General features: G+C 51.8%; 3 protein-coding genes across 3 annotated transcripts; 1 reads left to right on the forward strand and 2 right to left on the reverse strand.

Moving 5' to 3' along the window:
* Positions 1–2,385: 2,385 nt before the first annotated feature.
* MEX3A (mex-3 RNA binding family member A) lies at positions 2,386–7,128 on the forward strand (the record flags this gene model as incomplete). The annotated part of the gene is made up of 2 exons (XM_080916244.1): positions 2,386–2,839; positions 6,011–7,128. The coding sequence occupies 2 exons, from the start codon at positions 2,386–2,388 to the stop codon at positions 7,126–7,128; spliced, it is 1,572 nt and encodes a 523-aa protein (XP_080772370.1).
* Positions 7,129–12,057: 4,929 nt separating this feature from the next.
* On the reverse strand, positions 12,058–17,683 carry RAB25 (RAB25, member RAS oncogene family). The gene is made up of 5 exons (XM_080915144.1): positions 17,619–17,683; positions 14,840–15,035; positions 13,146–13,339; positions 12,564–12,644; positions 12,058–12,265 (listed from the first exon to the last, which is right to left on the reverse strand). The coding sequence occupies exons 1-5, from the start codon at positions 17,659–17,661 to the stop codon at positions 12,138–12,140; spliced, it is 642 nt and encodes a 213-aa protein (XP_080771270.1). The 5' UTR covers positions 17,662–17,683; the 3' UTR covers positions 12,058–12,137.
* A 1,626-nt stretch (positions 17,684–19,309) lies between these two features.
* Positions 19,310–22,535, reverse strand: LAMTOR2 (late endosomal/lysosomal adaptor, MAPK and MTOR activator 2). The gene is made up of 4 exons (XM_080916475.1): positions 22,379–22,535; positions 21,921–22,083; positions 20,143–20,232; positions 19,310–19,495 (listed from the first exon to the last, which is right to left on the reverse strand). The coding sequence occupies exons 1-4, from the start codon at positions 22,444–22,446 to the stop codon at positions 19,439–19,441; spliced, it is 378 nt and encodes a 125-aa protein (XP_080772601.1). The 5' UTR covers positions 22,447–22,535; the 3' UTR covers positions 19,310–19,438.
* Positions 22,536–23,140: the final 605 nt, after the last annotated feature.

Here is a 23,140-nt window from a genome sequence, read left to right on the forward strand (position 1 = left end):
CCACTTGGCAGACGCCTGCTCCTGTGGGTTCACCTGAGCCCTTCACACATACCTTGCCCTCCAAGTGCCAGGCTAAGATGTGCTCTCTTCTGCCTTGGATCAGTGTGACCTTGAGTGGGAGTTGCTACGGTACCCTGGGGACTAATGCATCTTTGTTGTATGGGGGATTCTAGTGGGGTCCCACCTTGCCCACTCCATCCTCCTTGAGCAGGATCCTCTCCTGGTTCAAAGAGTCTGCCCTTTGTTTTCCTCCCCCACCAAATCCCCTAGGCTCTTTTGGTCATTAACCTGCTGCCTTAATTGGTTTACTGAGGAGGAAAGTAGAGACTGGGCAAACTCTGGGGGGAATCTTGTTTCAGTGAGGACAGGAAAGTTGCAAACAGCTGTTAGCCTCACTGTCACCTGGTCTCCAGTAGAAACTTTCTCCAAAGAAACTCCCAGCACCCGGGTCCAGGTTCCTAGGAGAGGTGAACAGGAGTCATAAGTGTCCTGCTAGGGAGGTCTTCCTCTCCCACTCCTGCTAGAGGGAACCAGCATCCACTCTCATAAAAATCCTCCACACAGGGACACCTCCTCCCCTACTGTAGTTAGCCAGGTTCCTCAGCTCAAGGTTCACCTTTCCCATCTGTACAGAAGGGAGAAAGCCTGCCCGGAAAACTCTCAGGCCCTCCCACCACTCCGGCTCAAATTCTTGCCTTCCCAAATGAACTCTTTTCAAAAATCAATTTAGAGAACCAGCCTCAACTCAGCCCTTGCTTCACTGTGCACCCTTACACCTCCATCCATCCCCATGAGGTTACCTCAATTTACTGGGAGGCATCCTACCCACTGGGGCATACCCACCTACTGTTATCCAGTTTGGAAAGTGGCTCTTAGAACCTGACCTCAAGACCTCTAGATGGGGTCCCATCCCTTCTCTTGGACTTAAAAAAAAAAAGTACAGAAGATGCGGGGAGGGGGGACTGCAGTACACTTTAACTCCCCTCTCAACTGTCAAGTCTTAAAAACTTACTTCTGATCTCTCTTTTGCCATATTTCTAGGGTCAAAGGGGCTGATTTACTGGTTTATAAAAGATGCAAGGGAAATAGCGAAATAACGGTATTAAGGGACAAAAGATCTCCACTACATTCGAGGCTCAGAACTAACAAAAAACAAAACAAAACTGGGTTCTCAGGGTTCCCCTAATCTCACTCCTGTTACCCGAAGTTCAAGGCTCCAAACTAAGTCACACGAAGCCTCTAGGACCCTTCCGGCCTCCCCGATCAGCCCCACACCTACATCCTCTCCCTCCACACCTCCTCTTCTTGACCAGGTCACTGCATGGACCACGGGGGCACGAACTAACTCACCTCCCAGCCGTGGCCAGAGATTCCGGAACTTGGGGGCTAGGGGAGGGGGACGGTTTGCAACCCAAGAGGTGAGGGAACCACATCCTCTACCAGGGGTCCCACCCCCACCCGAACGCCCCTTCCTCGCCCCCACGCAGCGCAGAGACCTGCTCCTCCCACTGTAGCGGCTGCGGGCTTTGTCTGCTCCACGAGCTCTCTCCCGGAGGCCTGAGCCCGTGGACTCCGCGATCGCGCGCGAGAGGAGGGAGGGCACTGCAGCCACGCGGCCGCTCCGCCCCGGTCCTCATTACCATAAGAAAGAGGCCCGGGACCCGCGGGCGGAGGAGGAACGCCTTTCTACGCCCGCTCTCTTCCCGCATACCGCCCGCTCCTAAAATTTCTCGGACCACGACTCTCAGCCCACCCGAGGCTCTTCCCGCGACCGGTGGGCAGAGCCCGAGGGGCGCAATCGCCTTCTTGCCCAGGTTAAGGAATTCCTCCCCGCGCCCGAGGGCGGGAAACTACAACTCCCGGCATGCCCCGGGCGCCCCCGGCGCGCCCCCCTCCCGTCAGTTCCATGCTGCTCCATCCAGTTCATTTAAAACAAAAGAGTTTGAGCGCTGGAAGGGGCTGGGCTCTATTGGGGGCCACTGAGCGACGCTCCGGGACTGGGGCTCGGTGCGGGAGCCTAAGGGGGCGTCTGCTCGGCGGAGGGTAGAGACTCTGGGTCCGAGGCGGAGGGGTGGGGGCTAGGGCCCGCAGCCCCCCACCCCACCCCGTCACCCCGGAGCGAGAGGAGATCTGCTTTCTTGGTTTTGCTTCTTTTCCCCCACCCCCACCCGGGGGCTGGGGCGAGGGGAGTCAGGTTACAGGGTGCTTGGGGAGGGGGGCTTAGGGGTGGGTCTATCTTTCTATCTCGCTTTCTTCCCCCCTCCCCAGCTCTTTGTTCCCCCTCCCCACACACCCCCTCCTCTCCTCTCCCCTCCCCTCCTCTCTCCTCTTCTCCCTTCCACCACCTCTCTCTCCCTCTCTCTCTCCCCCAGCTTTTGTTTCGCCATGCCTAGTCTAGTGGTATCTGGAATAATGGAAAGAAATGGGGGCTTTGGAGAACTAGGATGTTTCGGGGGAAGCGCTAAGGACCGAGGGCTGCTGGAAGACGAGCGCGCCCTTCAGCTGGCTCTTGATCAACTCTGCCTCCTGGGTTTGGGGGAGCCCCCCGCCCCCACGGCGGGCGAGGACGGGGGAGGTGGGGGGGGCGGCGCCCCCGCGCAGCCGGCCGCCCCCCCGCAGCCGGCCCCGCCGCCGCCGCCCGCGGCGGCACCGGCAGCCCCGAGCGCGGCCCCCGCGGCGCAGACGCCCCAGCCCCCCACCGCCCCCAAAGGGGCGAACGACGCCAAGCTCTGCGCGCTCTACAAAGAGGCCGAGCTGCGCCTGAAGGGCAGCAGCAACACTACGGAGTGCGTTCCCGTGCCCACCTCCGAGCACGTGGCCGAGATCGTGGGCAGGCAAGGTAAGCGGTCGTCCGAACACTGGGAGGGTTGGAGTGGGGGCTTGGTGTCCCCGGCGCGGAAAGTTAATCGCTTCCTTCTTTGCGCGCCTCTGGCTCTGTCCCTTCCCGACAAAGGGGGCCCCGCCCCCTGCCCAGATTCCAAGTGCCACAAAGTTCCCTGCTACCCCTAGTTGGGACGGCTCTCGGGACCCTTCCTCCCCTGGGGCTCCGCCCGTAGACAAAGAAATATCCTGGAACTGGGAGAGGAAAAGGGAGGGGGGAGCTGCCTCCCAATCCCAGGGTCTGTGCGGAGGGGGTGTCTGCTCCCGGCTGGAAGGACTGACGGAATGTGCAATTACTTGGGAGCCCCTATTCTGGTATCTGCTTGTAGACTGGGGAGGGGGCACTCCTGGGACCTTCTACTGTTGGAGTTGGGGACTCTGAGGGAGACCTGGTGCATGAAGCCGGACTGAGGATCTGCCTCTTTGTTGGGCTGAGTGTAGGAATGAAAGGGGGTGTGGCTCAGGGGAGGGTCCCAGTCTGGGGAGAGATGATGAGGAGCCCTTGGCAAAGAGGGGTCCCGTGGTCGCTTACACACCGAAGTTGGAGGGCCACTGTGTTTGGGGAGGGGGAATCTCTGAGGAGGTACCAGCCCTGGCGTGGGCCTCTCCTCCGTCTTGCTTTTGTTCTGGTCTGGCCACAGCCTGGAGCCAGGGGTCTGCAGAGAAGTCTCTGAGTGAATGCGTGGGACAGGGCAGGAAGGGCATGTCGGTGAAGGGGGACAGAAACCTCCACTTGAAATGTGGGGTGGGTGCGTGTCTGGGTGTGTTGAGAGGGTCTTGAATTAAGCCAATGGAGTATGTTACCACACCCTCTCAGCCCAGCATCCCTGGATGGGTGGAAGTGTTAGTAAGTACCCAAATTGAGCAACCTGGATCTTGGGGACCCTTCCCCTCCCAGCTTCTTGGGGGGCGGGATTTGGATATTGCAAAGGGGCTGGGCTGGGAGGTGGAGTGGGGGAGGAGCTGTCCCACAGTGGGGAACAATGGAGGGGCTGCATTCCGCGGGAGTGAAGGAGGAGGCTGGTTCCTTGCAGTGAAGGGGAGGCAGGCTGGGGCCCCTACCCCATATCCCACTCCATCCACCCTAGTATTGGGACTGGAGGATTTGGAATGGGGAGCTGAGGGGAGGAGGGGAGCTTGCCACTCCCCTGCACAGCGCCCCCTCCCTCAACCTCTTAGGGGCTTCTGGTTTAGAAAGTTGGATTTCCCCTCCTTAGCAGACACTGGGGATTCAGATCCTGGAATCGGGTGGGGATATTAATATCTTTACTTGGGTGAGGTCTTGGAAGGCACCAGAATTTAATGTGGTCCTTGACAAATGTGTCTGCCTCCTTAGGAAATGTGTGTATCCATCATAAAAGTAGAATTTGTCCTGGTAGAATATTGTCAGAGAACAAAGTCCTCCCTTCCCCGTTCTGTAAGCATATGGAAGTCCTCTCACCTCCCTCCTGCTGCCGAGGTTTTACTGTTTCTCCGACTTTGGCCTCTACTTCTAGGGATGCTTCTTCAGGTTTGCAGAGCCCAAGATGATGAGGCTGCTAGGTTCTGTACTGCCCAGCCTCAGGATTTTCCCTTTGGTCTTACACTGGGGTTTGTCCTCCCAAACTCCAGAACTCTTAAAGACACTTAACTCCCGCTGAAGGTTTTGGATCCAAAACTTAACAGCCAGAACCTAGGTGCCCATTGGACAGCATGCAAACAAAGGTGGCAGAAAGCATTGTGTGTCTGTCCTTGGAGCCTCAGAAATCAAGACATCCACTAATACTAAAGCAGCAAGGACAGTAGGTAACAAGTAGGACTTCTTGACTACCAACAGCTCTGGAAAGAAGTGGGAGGCGTCACATTTTCCTTCCTAGTATGTGTTAAAGATACATTCCTAACTCACTGTTCCACCAATTCATTAGGGTTAGAATAGACACTTTGGGGATGGAGGAAGGAGAAAGAACAAGCAAGCTCACCAGAGACCTGCAGTTGAGGGTTGGGGCTGTTATAAGAGTGGTCTCATACTTGGCTTTGGATGGGTACATGAGAAAGGGCACCCAGTGCAGAGATGTGGGGGGGGAAGCTCAGGGATTTTGTCTGTGAGAATGGGGCAAAAATGTGGGTGTGTACTAATGTACTGTGTGCTGGGGGAAATTGAGATGGGAGAGCGCCTGGGTACCTGTGAAGGGGTGTTCTCATCCTACAGTATTGCTTGGATGAGGTCGCTCTGCCCATTGCGGTTGGCCCCATGGGCACCTGAAGGAGGAGTAAGACAGACTGTAAAGCCAGGCAAGTCCACCCAGCCCCTGAGTTCTACAGCCTTTCCTGAGGGGCATTCCTACTTCCCCCTCCTCTTCTCTTTGTCTGGCTTTTCTTTCTCTTCCTGCCTCTCCCCAGCTCTAACCTGATACTCCTTCAAAGCAGGAGCGGGGTCCAGCAGTGCTCTGTTCCCCCTTTTTCAGCATCCAGTAATCTCAGTCCTGCCTTGGGTGGCAAGCAGGAAGTACAGGTCCTCTGGATGATACTATCTTCCTACTTTCTTCTCCCTTGAGATTCTGACCCCTTGAGCCCCACCCCACAGGCCCACACCGAATCAGGTGCTGCAAGCTCTTTATAGTGTGGAGAAGCACAGATACTGTGGGGTCTCACCTCCCTCCTGCTGCCGCAGTTTTAGTGTTTCTCCGACTTTGGCCTCTACTTCTAGGGATGCTAGGAAGGCCTAGGGAGGTCACAGCACACGGTAGCCAATATCCCTGGGTGAGCTAGAGGGCAGACTCTTAATGAATGGAAGTCACATGAGCAGACAGGGTTAATGAGTGCATTGGAGCTTTGAGCAAAGATCAGGAGCAGTGACTGAGATGGAAAAAGGAAGGGCCGGTGCTGAAAGAAGAGTTCGTGAGGTTTTGGGTTAGCCGCTTTTCTCAAAGGCTCTAAAGGAGGTGTTCTCCATGGAGTGTATTTGGAAGGCCCCAAATGGAGCACAAGAGAAACTAGTGCATTCAACGATTGGTCAGGTTGGGGGTAAGGCTGTGTTTGTGGTCATGACGGTGTCACTGGAACAACTGAAGATTTCTGGGAGGCTGAGATTCTGGGGAAGGTCCCAGTACAAACTTCTTTGTCCTGTGAATTTCTTTCTCACTCTGTCCAGGGTGCAAGATTAAGGCTCTGAGGGCCAAGACCAACACCTACATCAAGACACCCGTACGAGGTGAGGAGCCAGTGTTTATGGTGACTGGGAGGCGGGAAGATGTGGCTACAGCCCGGCGGGAGATCATCTCAGCAGCTGAGCACTTCTCCTTGATAAGAGCCTCACGCAACAAGTCTGGCGCCGCCTTTGGTGTGGCCCCTGCTCTGCCAGGCCAAGTAACCATCCGAGTACGAGTGCCCTACCGCGTGGTGGGACTGGTGGTGGGCCCCAAGGGAGCGACCATCAAACGCATCCAGCAGCAGACCAACACATACATCATCACTCCCAGCCGGGACCGTGACCCGGTGTTTGAGATCACCGGCGCCCCGGGCAACGTGGAGCGTGCGCGGGAGGAGATCGAGACGCACATCGCCGTGCGCACCGGCAAGATCCTCGAGTACAACAGCGATGGTGACTTCCTAGCTGGCAGCCCCGACGCTGCCCTGGACAGCCGCTACTCAGACGCCTGGCGGGTGCATGCCCCAGGCTGTAAGCCGCTCTCCACCTTCAGGCAAAACAGCCTGGGCTGCATAGGAGAATGCGGCGTGGACTCGACCTTTGAGGCCCCGCGCCTAGGCGAGCAGGGCGGAGACTTCGGCTACGGCGGATATCTGTTTCCGGGCTACGGCGTGGGCAAGCAGGACGTGTACTATGGCGTGGCGGAGACAAGCCCCCCACTGTGGGCGGGCCAGGAGAACGCCACGCCCACCTCGGTGCTCTTCTCCTCTGCCTCCTCTTCTTCAGCCAAGGCACGCGCGGGCCCCCCAGGCGCGCATCGCTCTCCTGCCACCTCTGCGGGGCCAGAGCAGCTGGCCGGGCTCCCTCGGAGGCCGCCGGGAGAGCCACTGCAGGGTTTTTCTAGACTGGGGGCGGGCGGGCTGCGGAGCCCCGGCGGTGGAGGAGGCGGCGGCGGGCGGGACTGCATGGTGTGCTTTGAGAGCGAAGTGACAGCAGCCCTGGTGCCCTGTGGACACAACCTTTTCTGCATGGAGTGTGCAGTACGCATCTGCGAGAGGACGGACCCAGAGTGTCCTGTCTGCCACATCACCGCCACACAAGCCATCCGAATATTTTCCTAAGCTCCATGTCCCTGGTCTTCTGGGCCCGCTCCCTGGGGTGCCGCCCTGGACCTGTAGGGCTTTTTGAAAAATCAGTGACTACAGGGCAAGGTGCTTGGAAATATTCACTCGTTGGGGTGGGGGAAGGGGAGGCCTGAGTGGCTGGGGGTGGGGTCACTTTCAGAGCCTCTGGTTACCCTGGGAGGGGGCCATAAGTTTTACTAGAGTTACAACTCTGATACCTCAACACACCCTTAAATCTGGAAGCAGCTAAGAGAAGCTTTTGTTTAGCCTGAAGTGGCCACCAGGACATCCTGACCTTTCCCTTCTCCCTATCTATGTGTCATTTTGCCCCTTCCTCTGAAGGGGTAAGAACAGGGAGAATTGCCATCAGTAGCTCTAGGTGCTCTTAGTGATCCCAGCCCTCTGGTCCTGACCTCCCATCTCCTAACACAACTCTTTACAACCCCCACACTCACATCCTGAGAGTTCCCAACAGTATAAGGAGCTGGGGCCTATTAAAGATCTGATAGATATTCTGGGGTGGAGGAGGGTGTCAAACAATAAAGGGCTCACAACTCACTTGTCTTACAAAGCTGGGCTAGAGAGATCTGGAAAGAGGGGCTTTTCTTTCCCCTCCAACTTTTTGCTTGGCTTTTCCCCAATTTTTTCCCTCTGCGTCTGCCATTTGCTTTTTTTTTTCCCTTCACTCTATTCCCCTCCCTCCACCCCCAGCCAGCTGTTACTTTCAGTCCCTTGTTCCTCTTGCCTCTTCTAGCCCAGCTTTGGGGATATCATCTTCCTGGGAGAGAAGTCTGGAGAAGGTTTTGATAGCCCCCACCCCCCAGTTCCTCTTCACGTAGTGGACAGCCCTTCCCCCCACTCCTCCAAAGAATCCGTTCCAATTCTTGATGGAATGTAGTTCTAGACTCAGTGACAGTTTGAGACGGGAAACTATTAATGGGGTACATAACGAAAACTAATAGTGGGGGGTACATAAAAGGTTAGAACCCCATCTTTATCATCTATGGGCATTATACTTAGGGAGCAGTTCTTATCCTGGATCTTCTGCCCAAGGGAAGGGAAAGCAGAAAGTAGGAAAAGTCCTGGGGCAAGAGAGATGTGGCTGGAAGGGCTCCCCTCCCCCTCACCTGCAGTGGCCTACCCCCAACCTCTCTGCACCTAGCTGAACCATTACTGAATCCTTATTAGCCACAAATCATGAATTCTTACCCACTGGCTGAGGAGAGAGGCCAGATCTTTGGTGAGGGGTCAGGCCAGGGCAAAGCAGGATTGGGGTGCAGTGGAGCCTGTTACAAAAATCAGGTATTGTGATAGGTCTAGCACCCCTTTACTGCTCCTCTTGCTCACTTGTGTCTGTCAGCAGCCTCCTACCCTCCTGGTTCCGCTGGCCGGGCCAAGAGAGGATGGGTGACCAGGAGGCCCAGGAGATGCTTGTATATAGTTGGGTGGGACTATTGTGAGCTCCAGCTCAGGAGTCCCTCTCTTCCTGGATGGGGAAAGGATGTGGGATGAGGGCAGAGGGAGGACTCTCTCTTGCCTCTTGTGAATTAACTTGCCTCTCCTCAGCCTTTCCCTCCAGACCACCAGCCTGGGAGGGGAGAGGAAGGAGGTCACAGCCCAGAAAACTGGCCTGTGGCAGCTTCCCTCCTTTCCACCAATGTGAGCCATCTTGAGATGTCTGTACAATAGAAACCAAATCAAATGGGCACCCTGGGTTGCCCAGGGGCAGGGGATGGGAGGGGGGTGGGAAGAAGGGATGTCTGTCTGTCAATCCCCTCCCCCTCTCCACTCCTTATCCACAAAGGCAAAAGACTGTTACACTAGGGGCTCCACAGATCCAATCCCACCCTTGCTGGGTGAGCCTTTCCTAGAAACAAGCGCAAAAGTGAGCGAGCGGCAAAACAAAGCAATGAGGGAGTGAGATGGGCGACCAACAGAGGAGAGGAAACAAAAATAGCAAAAAAGAAAAAAAGCAGTTCTTTATAATTTAATATTCTATTTTAATAAAGGCATTTATTACCGTATAAATGTAGCAAAGAACCTGGGCTAATATGAAAAAAAAAGACTTTTTATTAGGTAATTTATTATATGAAAAGGATATTTTATTTTATGATAAAGTGATCCTTAAAAAAACTTTAGAAGGTTTAGAATATATGTAGGGAGAGAAGAAAAAAAAATACATTTGTATTCAGAGTTAAATCTTAAAAAAAAAAAGTTTTTAATATATGTTCGGGTTTATGTTCTTTTTTTTCCCCCACTTTTTTTTGGGGAGAAATGTCATTTGCTTTTCTTGGGGGAGCATCCTGGGATGGATGGTGGAGAGGGGATAGGGAGTTGGTCCCTTCTGGGGCCCCCACCAGTAGATTGGATTTCACTCTGTGGGCTCCCCTCCCCCTTCCCCTCAGGGGAGCCGGCAGAGCCAAACAAAGGAAGGGATTAACCAGAAAGGAAGAAGCTTTGGGACTAAGGACTGAGGGTCCTGGAGTGTCCCTCCTTCCCCTACCCTGTGCCAGGGGCAGTCAGGAGGGAAAAACCAGAACTAAGGCCTAACAGGCCTGTGGAAACTCTCAGAGGTGTGAGATTTAAGAGAAATAGATTTTTTTTAACCAAAAAAAAATTTAAGAAAAAAAATGAGAAGAGAAAGAAAAACCGAGGGGTTTAAAAGAAGAGAATACTACAAAATAATTCAAATTTATTTCATATAATCCTAGAGAAAGAAAAAGAATTACTAGTTACTTAGTAGACGATACTCAGATAGCTTAAAGTTTAGTAGCATTGTGGGCCCCTGAGCCCAGTAGAATGTATAAAAGTATGGGAAAAAAAATAGAGGCCAGTGGCTGAGCTGCCCTACCCCTGGGGACAGGGCTGGAGCAGGCTGCTAGCTAAGATTGGGAGCTTCCAGTCTGCTGGGGTTGATTCTGAGAATCCTTAGGTTTAAGTGTGGGACAAGTACATGAGAGGGCTCTGCCCCGGGGTCTTTGCAAAGGTGCACACTGGTCATCAGACGCTCCGTGCGGCTGAGCAGAGAGCCTGGCCCTCTGTTAGGAAACCCCTACTCCTAACGCCCAACCCTCCCAAGGCAGCTTCTCCCAGGCCGCCCTGAGGAAGTCTTTGAAGTCACCTCGGTCCACTTGGCTACAGGTGGGTTCAGGAGCCAGGTGTAGCTATTCCATGAATGAGTCCGCTCAGACTCCAGCACCCGTGCGATGTGGGAGTGCCACTGCGATCTCTAGTGCTGTTTGCCTTCACATCTGTAGTGGGCTTTTTGTTCATTTGCTATTTTTTGACACAGGGTCTCTAGCTCAGTCTGGCCTTAAACTAGCAGCCATCTTATTGCTGCCTCCAATTGCTGGGACTATAAGACACGCATCGCACCGCTATTCCTGGCTTTGTGGAGTCTCAGAGAAGTTAACATCCCAAGAAAGACTTCCTACTCAGGAAGTATAGTGCAGGTATTGTCCTTATGGGCCTGGGAGAACTCCCTCACTCTACCCCCAAGAACAGAGATAAAAGTGTGCAGGGAACTTGGGTGGCCTCTGTGCTCAGATAGGGATCACCATAGGGCCACATCACCTTCCCCCACAGAAAGCCAGGAGTTGGCTTTTGCATGTGAGAAATAGGGCATTTTTAAGCACTTGCCTTCCATCAGCATCAACCCCAGCTGGCAATGGGATTGGGAGAGGCCTCTTGGCTTTAGCTTGAGCAAACAGTATACCAGTGATTGACATGTCACTTCATGACCTTAGAGCCCAAACACATCTCCCTCTCCCCAATTTACTCTTCTCACCCCATCTAGAGACTAGAAGTCCCCCTGCCCTTTTTGCCCAATGACCCTCAGTAGTTTTGAAATGGTAGCATCTGGGAAATGGGGAGAATTTCCCCTAGCATACCTGAGGGTGAGTGCTTGGAATGGTTGGGTGGAGACAGCCCTGGGGCAGGGAAGATGGTCTCTCCACTGTAGAAAGTAGAGTAGGATCATGGTCAGACAATTTGAGGCATCAAGTGAACTCGTACAAATCACCCAGGAAGATTTCAGATGCAAAGTAAAGGTGGGAAATGAAACAGACCCATGAATAATCAAGTCAAAATGATGTTGCACACAATGCAGAGAAACCAAGAAGGGGGAGGGTTAATGTATTAAATGTGCTATTGAGAAGTTAATTTTATTAAAAGTATTATTACTTAAGGCTCCGTCTTTCAATGTATGCCAACTGGAACCTGGGTAGCAACTGCTGTGGGGTGGTGGTATTCTGGTGTGGGAAGTGGATATCTCCAGGGTTGCCTGCCATCATACCATACTTGGATAGCCATCTATCCAAGTTGAGAGACAAAAATCCACCCCTTACTCCAATTTCAGTTCCTCCTGTTTAGGGACAGAAAAAAGACTAGATGGGATGCTCACCTCTCAGTCTTAGGAACCCCCTCCCTAGTATACACACCAGACTGGTATCTTCCCCAGTGCCCCTGCCATTGGACTGACCTCAGTTCTTGGCACCAAGGCCTTGGGTACCAGATGGTGCTGGAGGATGGTTTCTTTTGTTTTGCCTTCCAAATACCCCTCCCCTCTACACAATCTTCCATCCCCCACCTGGCCTAGGGGTTGGCAGAGAGATGGGTAGGCAACTCCTGTCCCCTTGGCATCGTCCCCACACCATAGAACTCCAGAAGCAGGCCCGGGGCTGAGGTGGGGGAGGAATAGATATGGTGGGGATGACAGAAAGGGATGGAGAAAGGGATCAGGGACTTGGAGGAGGAGTCAACCCGCCAAGGGACAGATGGAAGGCAGCAGGAGGGCCAGGCATGATACAAAACAGCTTTATTTGCAGGCCCTTCCCTGTAAGGGGTTCAGGTACTGGAAAGGGATGTGGTGGACAGATCAAGTGGGAGGGCATGATGATCCTGGGGGCTTGTGAACAGGGACTCAAGGATAGGGAGAAGTCCTGCAGTAAGGATGGTAGAGATACCAGAAGGCTGAAGGCAGGATATAGGATTAGCCATAGCTGAAGTCAGAGGCTGATGCAACAGGCCTTCTTCTCCCCGGGGCCAGGGTCCTGTCCAGTTTGGGCATTGCCCAGGGTGATTGCACTGGTCCGGGTACTGTTCTGCCTCTGCTTGGACACCTTTGCAAAGATCTCTAAGGACAGAGGAAAATAATCAGGCCAGTTTAATGTCCCACCTGCTAACGCCACACTTCCATGCCAGTACGGGTGTCCGCCTGTGAAGAGTTTTTATTGGAACAAAGTAGTTTTGTCTTGTCAATCTTCCTGAGTAAACAAGGAACCCGGACTCGGCCCCCTAAAACGTGAGGCCCTCCAGTGGCTGGCTTCCCTAAGCTCTGGGATGAGTGGAGGGATGGGAGGTGGAACCAGTGGCTCTGAGAAGGCTAGAGGTTATAGGAACTGAGTCCATGCAAAATGGAGTACAGCTCTCACCTTTGAGGACAGTCTCGAAGGCTAGCTCAACATTGGTGGAGTCCAGGGCTGAGGTCTCCAGGAACAGCAAACCATTGTTTTCTGGAGGGAAAACACATTAGTGGCAGATCTACAGCAACAAACAGTAAGAACATTTAGTCAATGCTTTCTAGGACTCTTCTATATGCCAAAGGTAGATAGTAGCTTATTTAATCCTTTATACAATCTATGAAGAAGATTCATTTAGGAAAGTAGAACCTAGAAATGTAGAAAGAATGGAGAAAGAACTTGCTACAATGGCCTACATCTAATAACTGGCCAAGAGGAGGTTGGAAGCTGTTCGCTAACCCACTGCATTGAAGTGCTTACTGTTAAACCCAGAGAGCACTGGGGAGATGGCCACCAGGAGCCTACAATGGTCTCTGAGTATTTCAGGGTGGGACTGTCATAGTATCAACTCTGAACAGCTGTTAATGAAGACAGTCTCACAGCAAGGAGTCTGGGGAGACACATGGGTTCCCACACGAGGGAAGACTGACTACTCATGGCCCTAAGTGTATGAGCAATGGAGGGAGAGACAGACAGAGTGGGAGGGGCTCTCACCAGCAAACATGCATGCCTCCTCAGTGGGGACCTCTCGGGCCTGGCTGAGATCACTTTTGTTCCCCACAAGCATGACAACAATGGTGGCTTCAGCATGATCATACAGCTCCTTTAGCCAGCGCTCCACCACGGCGTAGGTCTGGTGCTTGGTCAGGTCAAATACCAGGAGTGCCCCTACGGCTCCACGATAGTACCTGCGTGAGGACGCAGGGGAGGGATGGACAGGGACTAGATGGGGCTGTCAGGCTCAGCCATGAAGCAGAACCACCAAGCTAAATACCTGACATCAGTGTGTCAGCAATCAGGAAGGACCCCCATCCCACCCCCACCCCTTCAGGGCATTCAGGGCTCCCAAGTGCTGCAGGGAAACTGAAGCTTTACCTCCCTGCTCCAACCCCCAACCAGCTCCTCAAAGGCACTCTGCTTCCTCAGTCCTTTGCCTGATTTCAGCCCTGCCCATTTACCAATGCTTGTGTGGACCCTGACCAGGTATGTCCCTGGATCTTCCACCCGTGATGTCTTCCTCATCTAGTAGCCTCATGTGCTGGCATTGTTGCAAGGTGAATGTCTGCCTCTTAGACCAGTACCTGGCCTAAATCCCTACAGATACTTATCCTCCTTCTGGAGCCTCTGAGTTCAAAAGGCTGTCCTAAGACCAATGGCATCTAATTATTCCTTGTTTTGAGATAAGACCTTGATATATAGCCCAGGCTAGCCTCAAAATCAAGGCAGTCCTCTGTTTCAGCTGGTATTACAGCCATGAAACCATCATACCTGGTTTATTCCTAGTTTATGAACAAGTCAACCAAGTCTTGTAAGAACGGTGGATGGGCGTGGCCCTTCAGTGTACATAGCTTCCTATCTCTTCCAGTTCTATCTTCCATCAAACATGACAGACCACATTTTAGACAGCTGAACCTGATACGGGTCAGGAGACACTTTGGATATGGTGCCAGAAGGCCCAATTTTTCTGAGGCTTTATAAACTACAAAATACATCAGGTTAGAGATGTGCCTAGTAAATGGGGAGCCATCAATTCAGTTCCAAGGACAATGCATACACATACAGGCATCAATCAGTCAATCAAATTTTTGACAATGGTGACTGTGAATGGTGGGGCATTCATTGCTTTAATGTTCACCATTAAACACTGCCTCCAGGACTCAGGAAGCAGAGCAGCAGATCTCTGTGAGTTCCAAGCTAGCCTGGTCTACATAGCAAGTTCCAGACAAGCCAGAACTACGTATTGAGTTCTAGTTCTGCATGTGAGCTCAAGCTGACCTGGTCTACAAAGCCCAGCTTGCCCTCAGCATTTGGGATTAGACATGTTGCCAAGCGTAGAGCATTGTGCTGAAGTGAGGGGGCGCTCTCAGTCTATGCACCAATTTAAACGAGGAGGGATAGGATTACAGCACCTAGCATTTTCCTGTACCACTCAAAGAGCTCCACAGAATGCCAGGGGATAGAAAGTGCTTTGTATCTTCATGGGCACAAGCGGGGCCATGACTTTTGTTAGTGATCGTTAGTTAAATCCTCTCTGTCCCTGTTGGTCAGACACAGCACTAATGTCCCCATGATTTTTCTATCCCAGGGAACACATGACAGACTCTCCTGACCCCCGTCCTCCCACACCTAGTCCAGAGGAGAGTCCTGGTTTCCCAGGTTCCTCACAATGCCCCCAGGCCTAGGCTCACGCAGAGGTGATGGCTCTGTATCGCTCCAGGCCAGCAGTGTCCCAGATCTGTGCCTTGACAGCAGCGGTGCCCAGCATTACAGTGCGGGTGGAGAACTCAACCCCGATGGTGGTGCGGCTGTCGTGACTGAACTCATTGCGGGTGAACCGGGACAGCAGATTGGTCTTGCCCACGCCTGACTCGCCGATCAGCACCACTGAGGGAGTGGAAAGAGGAGGGCTGAGCCAGAGCAGAGTAGCTCTGAGCCTACCTGAACTGGACAGTCTGTCCCACCAGGAAGAAGAACTGAGATCAGAAAAGCAAGAAGAGTTGTCTCTTCTGTCAGAGACTGGGGTTGGCCACACTACATAGGACATCTGTCTGGGGGCAAGGGAAGAGAAGGGCCAGGAGTGTTTGAGGCAGGGGCTGCTGAGGCAGCAGGGCAACACAGTTAAGAGCAACAGCTGTGTGCAGCTGGCTGAGGACCTGTGGAAAGGAAATGATAAGTGAGAAAAGACAAAGGCTCTGGAGGGCTGGAGCGCACATTTCTGGACCACGGAGTATGGGAAGGTTGCAGGTGTCTGTATGTGAGCTGGAAGGATGAGGAGCAGGGGCTTGGATATGTTTGTTCTCACATGGAAGACTGAGGCTAAGGTTGGCCGGTGACACTTCTGCAGGAGAGAAGCAGGTGTTGAAGTGCATCTTCGTCCATGCATGTGCATTACGGCCTCTCCTTTACTATTTATAGCAACCCAATTAATCCATCCACAGCCCTGTCCTCAGACCTGGGGCAAGGTTTTTCTTTTTCTTTTTTTAAGATCTATTTATTTATTATATATAAGTATATGGAAGCTGTATTCAGGCACATCAGAAGAGGGCATCAGATCCCATTATAGATGGTTGTGAGCCACCATGTGGTTGCTGGGAATCGAACTCAGGACCTCTGGAAGGGCAGTCAGTGCTCTTAACCACTGAGCCATCTCTCCAGCCCTGGGGGGCAAGGTTTTAATGCTAGGTAGGCATCTGTCTCTACTGGCTTTGTGGCCTTTTAATTTTGTTTTAAGATTTATCTATTTTATGTGTATGAGATTTTGGTTCTATGTATGTTTGTATACTACATGTATCCCTGGTGGAGTGTCAGATCACCTGGAACGGGAGTTAAAAATGGTTGTGACCACCACAGAACCACCTCTCCAGCCCCTTTTGGCAAAGTACATAACTCTCTCCATCTTAGTTCCCTCCTCTGTAAAATGCCTGTGGCTTTCGTCACATCGGGCACTGTTCCAAAGCTTCATATCTCCTCACAGTGACGCCTGAGGCAAATGCCTTCTTTATTCCCATTTATTATTATTATAATAAACATGATTTCTGTGTGCCCAAGGCTGTCCTGGAACTTAGTCTGCAGACCAGGCTGGCCTTGAACTCACAGAGATCCTCCTGAGTGCTGGGATTAAAGGCCTGCACTACCAGCACCTGGCCACTATTCCATTTTTATAGACAAGGAAAGCATCCACCTTGTAGGTCTATCACACTGTACTAAACATAGACAGATGTGCTGCTTACCTCTACCTTCCAGGAAGGATTTGTCCCACCCCCTCATTGCATGGGGTGGGGGGGGCAGTAGCAGTGACAGCTCACAGGTGAGCCCTCATGCCTCTCTGTGGTACCCCAGGGACAGTGTTCAAAGGCTACCCCAAAACTCCCTGTTCTCCGACTAGCTCTGAGCTGTCATGGCAGGTTCCTCTGCCCAGTCCTGCTGGCTCCTGCCTATCTTCACATGTGGCAGCCTATAATCATTACAGAATACCCCAGACTTCTCGGAAGTGGCATGGGGACCCCATCGGAGCCAACTGGTAAGTGGCAGAGAGGCCATGCAACCACTCACAATGATAGCTCACACCAGGGATGTGAAGATGATTCTATGAGAATGGCACCTAGTAGGGCCTCAACATATGGAAGTCACTGTACCGTGGCCACAGCCCCACCAGCTTCCTTGGGAAAAGCCAGGAGTACAGGTTCGCCAGCTTGGGTCAGGGTGGGGCTGAGGTGGGGAGAGGCTATGGGTGTGTTGCAAAGGAAAGGCAAGTGCTACCAGGCCAACTTGCCTTCAAGAAGGAGGGCTAGAGAACCACAGACAGACCAAACACCAGGAGCTGAGGTGGGGGAAAAAAGCAGGAAGGACGCATGCGCACCTTCAGAGACAGCCCTATGAACCCAGTGCCTTGTATCTGGGTCCAAAGATGGTCGGTGCAAGAGGCTATGGCACAAGCTGCAGCCCAGAGTCCCGTGGAATCCATTAGACACTCCAGATTCAATGCATTGTTTCAGTGTATCAACTACGTATTATGTATCAACTTCCCTGTGTGCCAACTATCCAGATCAACAATCACTATGGCTCTCCTATGCAACTGCTGGGAAAGATAACTTTCTTACTCTTAGACTGGCTTGCTTCTTCCTCTACTCTCCAAGTCCTTTCAGAAGTCTGACTTCTATCTCTTGGGCTTGGCTGACATTCCCAGGGATTTGAGCATCTATTAGACACTGGGCAGGGAACCCTAATTTGGCAGTAGAAAGGAATTACCAGCATCTTTAGAGTGAGCATACAACTTCAGAACATCTGTACCTGTAATCAGACCTGCCTAAAGTACTCACGGCCTTTCTCCCCCAGAAGGAATGCTGAGTTTGGGGATGGGTGGCGGGAGAATGTCCAAGTAAGAGATAAAAATCAGAAGGAGACTCTTTGGAAATAGCCTCTCTCCCACCCTCTCTGAAATTTCCCTTTTCAAGAGCCCCAACTTACCCTTAAAGACAAAATTATAATCCTCATCTGTCCGATTCCCCATCTTGGCTCAGCATGGAGAGTGAGGGCGTTTGCAGGTGCAGAGGTCACAAGTCCGTTTATAGGTTAAATAGCCTCAACTCTCAGTTCTTAAGAGACCTGCGCTCCTCTCTCATTGGGGTAAAGGACAAGAGGCTGAGTTGAGGCCAGGGAGAGCCCCGGAGGCTCAGCTCTGGCACGTTAGGCTACTGTTAGGCTACTCTGTGGGAACTGAGAGGACGGAAGCTGAGAACAGGAAGAGCTAGCCAGCTCCGCTGGGCACCTGGGGCACAGGTGGGTGGAGCGATGATGACGTCAGACAGGTTAAACAGGTTAGGTGGCCGCTCTTGGCCCACACTCCCCCATATAAGAGGGCCTGCTCATAGAGGTAACAGTGGGTGAGGCTGTGGTGAGCCCCAGTATACATTGCTGGGTTTCTGGGGTTCTAAGAAGGGGAGCTGCCACTGGGCTGAGAGAAACAGACACGTGGTGGGACAGAAACCTACCTGCCTCCTCCGGCTTTCCCATCTCAGGTTTTAGTAAGTAGTCATACCTGGGGCACCAGGGGAAGGGCTATTAGGGCAAGAAATGCAAGCTGGGCACAGCATCTCTTTACAATGCAGAGCTTTGGGAGCTGTAGCAGCCTGCAGCTTCAGGCCCCTCCTTAACAGCTCCAGGCCAGGGAAGGGCAGCATTTCTCACTCAGGTGGAGCTGGGACAACACCTGCCCAGATGGGTCCCTTCCTAACATACAATAAACAGATTTACTCCCTTCATTGATGGATCTCAGAGACAAGAGCAGGATAAGGCGAATATGTGTGCAGAATCTAAAGATGAAGACCTTGAGGCCTTCTGGGGTCAGTCTTCTGATTGCCACGCTTGTACTGTGGGCCACGCCTATCCGCAGACCATGTACACACATACCATCAGTAAAGGTGGAGAGGAATCCGCATGCCTACACACAATTTTTTTTTTTTTTAAACTAAAGGCTGCAGAGAGGGTCTGGTAGGCTCATGAAAACATAGGAAAGGGAGTAGGGGACACTCATTTCAAGATCAATCCCAAGGTGGGTGAGATTCTGCTCTAGGGGTTGGAGAGACAGCTCAGCTGTTCAGGGCAGCTCTTGCAGAAGACCCTGGTTAGGTTCTCAGTGTACCATGGTGGCTCACAACTGCCTGTTAACTCTGGTTTTAGGGAGATCTGATGTTCTTCATAGGCACCATGCTTACACAAGTGCAGACAGACAGTCAAATCACTCATGTACATAAAATAACCTAAAAAAAAAAAATTAAGCTGGCACACACCTTTAATCCTGGCATGCAGGAGGCAAAGCTAGCAGTGTGAAGCCAGCCAGGTCTACAGAGAGTTCCAGGACAGCCAGGGCAACACAGAGAAACCCCATTTAAAAAAAAAAATAGAATAAAAAAATCGCTTAAAGAAAAACAATCCTGAGAGGTGGGGACGCTTTTTTTGATGCATAAATTTATCAATTAACGAAAGAAAGAGAAGCAATTATGAGTAAGGTGAGGCACAGCACTGGAGAGCAGCATTGCCAAGAACCACTGGGAGATTTGGTGGTAGGGAGTGGGAGAGCCCACCTTTGCAGGAGATGAGGAATCCTCTGAAGTAAACCACCCAACTCCTTCCTCCCAAGAAAGCAGCTGAGCCACAGGCAAGAGTCGAAAATTTATTCAGAAACAAGCAACCCCCCACCTTGCTGTACCCAGCCCGATAAGGCAAAGTTCCCAGGGAGCCACTCCTCCCAATCACCGCCCCTTTTCCACTCCTGCTCCATCACACTACTAGGACGCTGCCACTTGAGTGAGGGGTTCCTCCAGGTACTGCACCAAGGCCTGGGCCTGCAAGGAGTTGAGAGCACAAGTCAGTCCATGCATTGCTTATGCTGAGACAGATCCCCCAAACCATGTTGGCTCCCACCCCACACTTACCTCCCCAGTCCACCCCCATTGCTCTTTAACTGGTCCCAGACATGAGCGAGGTGCTATGAGGGCTCCAGAAAGGGGACATATGAGGAACACAGTGAACAGGCACCAGGGCTGGGACCAGTGCTCTGATGATATAATTGTGTGCTGTGTAAAGACTGTCTTTGCATTATTCAAATGCTGACTTCTGTGCCAGCAGAGTTGAGTGCAGACTGAACTTTGGTTCATTTGGTTTCATTTGGCTACATGTTTTGTATATGCTCTCTCTGACCTCCTGAGAAGCTTATTTAAAAAGCTGATGGTCTACGGAAAAAGTCAGGAAGTAGAAGGTGGGACTTCCAGGAAGAGATAGGAATTCCTAGAGTCAGCCTTGAGAGGAGCTGCCAGCTGGAAGAGGATGAACAGGTCATGGGTCATGTGCGGGACATAGGCCAAGCCCAGCTAGAGTACCCAAAGATCATAATAAATCTAATGAAAGACTCCATGTCCTTATTCAGAGCAAGGGCAGGCATAGATAGATATAGTTAAAGCCCAGAGAGGTTGTAACATAGGAATGTACTCACCTTGGCCTTGAGCATTCCGAAGCCTACAGTCTCCTTGGCATACATACACAGCAAAAGGTTGGCCACCCTGGTAATGGCTACACGACCCTCCTGGTGGGAATGACATGATACACTGGGGCATTCCTGGTTTTTTTTTTGTTTGTTTGTTTTTTATTGTTTTTGTAAGGGCATCAGATCTCCTTACAGATGGTTGTGAGCCACCATGTGGTTGCTGGGATCTGAACCCAGGACCTGGAAGTCCTGAGTCAATGCTCTTTAAACACTGAGCCATCTCTCCAGCCCACGTTGGGGCATTCTGCTTGCCATCCTTAGGTCCTGCCTTCCCCCAGGTTCCTCTGGTCCTAGCGATATTGTTTCCTAAGCTTGGTAGAATAGGAAGTTCAGACAGTGAGCTTTACCCAGCATTTAAGACATGGGGTTTGAAACTGCGGTTTTCTTCTCTGATGCCAAGTACTGTCTTGACAGATGAGGGACCAGGAACAATAACCCAACTTGTTTGTTGCTCTTGAAGTAGATTTGAGTTCCAATCCCAACACCAACATTGTGCTCACAATCATCTGACACCAGTTTAGGGGACCCAATGCCTTCTTTCACCCTCCTTGGGGGCACCATGCATGCACATGGTGCTCATATATAACACCTGGGCAAAGCAACTCATACATACAGAGTAAATAAACCTTCAAAAGGTAACAACCCCACTACCACAACCCAACTTACACGTCTCCTCTTTCCCTATGGTGTAACTTTTCAAAATGGAAATCAATTAAGGTGGATCAACATTTGAAAATAAAAATAAAATGGCACATTGATTAAGAGAAGTGATGTTTCATGGGACTGGCTTTAGTGTGTGAACAAGGCTCTGGCTCAAAAAACAAACACTGTGTTTCGTGGAATGGATTCTAGAATCCCATACATTCTAGGCAACTGCTCTACTACTGAGCTCCACAATCTGTCCCTTAAAATGCATTTCTTAGGCTGCAGTGAATGGCTTTGAAGCTTCTGCTCGGCGACACCAGCCCTAGACTCAGCATCCAGTAGGCATCAGCCATGGGTTAGAAGGTTGTAAAAAATGGGCCACCAGAACAACAGTGAAAAGCTTTCCAAGGAGCCTTCACTCCTAGGAACAACTGACTTGGTTCTGCACACTGTCATTCTTCAGAGGACTGGACAACAGGCGTGCCTCTTTAGCCCTATCTCCTAACAACTTTTCTCCATCCTGTGACACTCCATCCATCCTTACTGATCTTTGTCCAAGCATCACTCTGCCCTAGGCCCTTTGAAATTGCTGTTGTCAGAAACAGTGGAGAGGCTGATCGGTGGTGGTGCACGCCTTTATTCCCCATACTCTAGAGGTAGAGGCTAGCAGATTTCAGAGTTCGAGGCCAGCCTGATTCTAGAGTGAGTTCCAGGAGAGTCAGGGCTGCACAGGGAAGTCCTGTCTCGAAAAACAAAAACAAAAATGAAAAAGAAAATAAATACTCAAAGAGATCCTGTGTCAGTCTCTCTTGTACTGGACCAGAAGCATAAGCCACCATAGCCAGCACTCTTAGAAATGTTTTTCCAAAAGATCGCTTCATGGCTTATTCTCTTCCCCTTTCAGATCTTTTAAGAAATGTCTCCTTTTCACTGAGATTGACCCTCACACACGCCTGCACCCTTTTTGAATATCTATGTTTAATTTGGCAAGGTGCAAATGTGCACACCTGCAATCTCAGTATTCAGGAGACAGAAGCAGGACGATCACTGCAAGTTCGAGGGCAGCCTACTTTACTCCGTACCATGCAGTCCATGAGGATAAATTTGAGACTGTCTTCATTAAATGCTTGGTTCCCGTTCCTATCGTACGCGGCCCAGATGTTACTGGCGATGGCCGCGGTGACCCGAGCATCTGTGTCCCCATAACCGGAGTAGGCCAACAGCGATCCCTCATTATTCAGCAGCCTGGCAAGGATGGAAGGATATCAACAAACTCAGGAAGAGTGAAAGGCCTGAGTTCCTATTCCAATCCCAGCTACTGGCGCTTTTAGGAAGCAAGAATCTGTGCTGGATATATCCAGGAACACACGAACCAACTGTCGATTTCCCTTTCCGAGGAGGCCCTCACGCGGGGTCCCAAAGCTGCAGCTTGCAGCATTAGCCACCTCCCGGAATAGATCTCTTTCCCTACCCCTACAGTAGGCAGCCGCGCGCCGCCCCATGCCAGCGCTCGCTGCTTGAGTTCTAGTTGTTCACTCACAGGGTGCTTTGGACTCCTCCAGTGTTGGCTTGGCTCAGCACCTGCGTCAAAGCCTTAGGACGCAGCATGTCTGCGTCTCTTAACCCTGACCTGCATCCACACACCCCAACAGTCGCAGCCTCTTGCTCTCCCTCAGCCACTTCCGGTGGCCCGAGAGCCCAGCTAGGAGGCGCCTGGGAGTTGTAGTCACCGGGCCCATTTATGGAGGCTCTAACCCAAGTCCCGCCCCCGCTCGGGAAGCTTCTGGGAATCGTAGTTTCTTGTGACCGCTCAAGGAATTCTGGGAACTATAGTTCGGCTTTCCAGTCAGACCATGTGGCTGTGGGGGGGAAAAGAGCGGGAGCGCAAGGACAGTGGCAATGTTGGGAGGACTTTTAACCTCTTCCACGCGAAGGGCGCTTCCGTGCCCACTGGTCAATCGCAATCTAATAATAAATCTCTGTATCTGTTAGGCACATCCTTGGCCATATTGTACGTTAGTCACAATTCAGTGGGATCCTGGGCTCTTGACACCCAAGGGTCAGAGAAGCCACGTAGGCAAACTCCAGGTCTCTGAAACCGTCCTTAATGGCCCCCTCGGGGCGGTTCCCGAGAGGCCGCCACTGTTCGAATCTGCAGAGTTCTTAAGGACGTCTTAGAGTTAGGAACAAACCCAGGCCTGGGCGATTCTGCCTCTCAAGTAAACCAAGTTACCCCAGGGAACGGAGATGAGACGGCGACACCGAGAGTCCTTTGTCCGAAGGGAAGGGAACCGCGGGCGGC

This window comes from Micromys minutus (genome assembly GCF_963924665.1).
Source record: "Micromys minutus genome assembly, chromosome: 4".
Taxonomy (NCBI): Eukaryota; Metazoa; Chordata; class Mammalia; order Rodentia; family Muridae; genus Micromys; species Micromys minutus.

Excerpts from the sequence above, each read along its gene's own strand:
- RAB25 (XM_080915144.1), bottom strand. The coding sequence starts at position 17,661 with ATGGGGAATCGGACAGATGAGGATTATAATTTTGTCTTTAAGG. Across the intron at positions 15,036-17,618 it reads TTATAATTTTGTCTTTAAGG|TGGTGCTGATCGGCGAGTCA; the intron begins GTAAGTTGGGGC and ends CCACTCCCTCAG. Across the intron at positions 13,340-14,839 it reads TACAGAGCCATCACCTCTGC|GTACTATCGTGGAGCCGTAG; the intron begins GTGAGCCTAGGC and ends GTCCTCACGCAG.
- LAMTOR2 (XM_080916475.1), bottom strand. The coding sequence starts at position 22,446 with ATGCTGCGTCCTAAGGCTTTGACGCAGGTGCTGAGCCAAGCCAACACT. Across the intron at positions 22,084-22,378 it reads GGAGGAGTCCAAAGCACCCT|GCTGCTGAATAATGAGGGAT; the intron begins GTGAGTGAACAA and ends CATCCTTGCCAG. Across the intron at positions 19,496-20,142 it reads TCGGAATGCTCAAGGCCAAG|GCCCAGGCCTTGGTGCAGTA; the intron begins GTGAGTACATTC and ends AACTCCTTGCAG.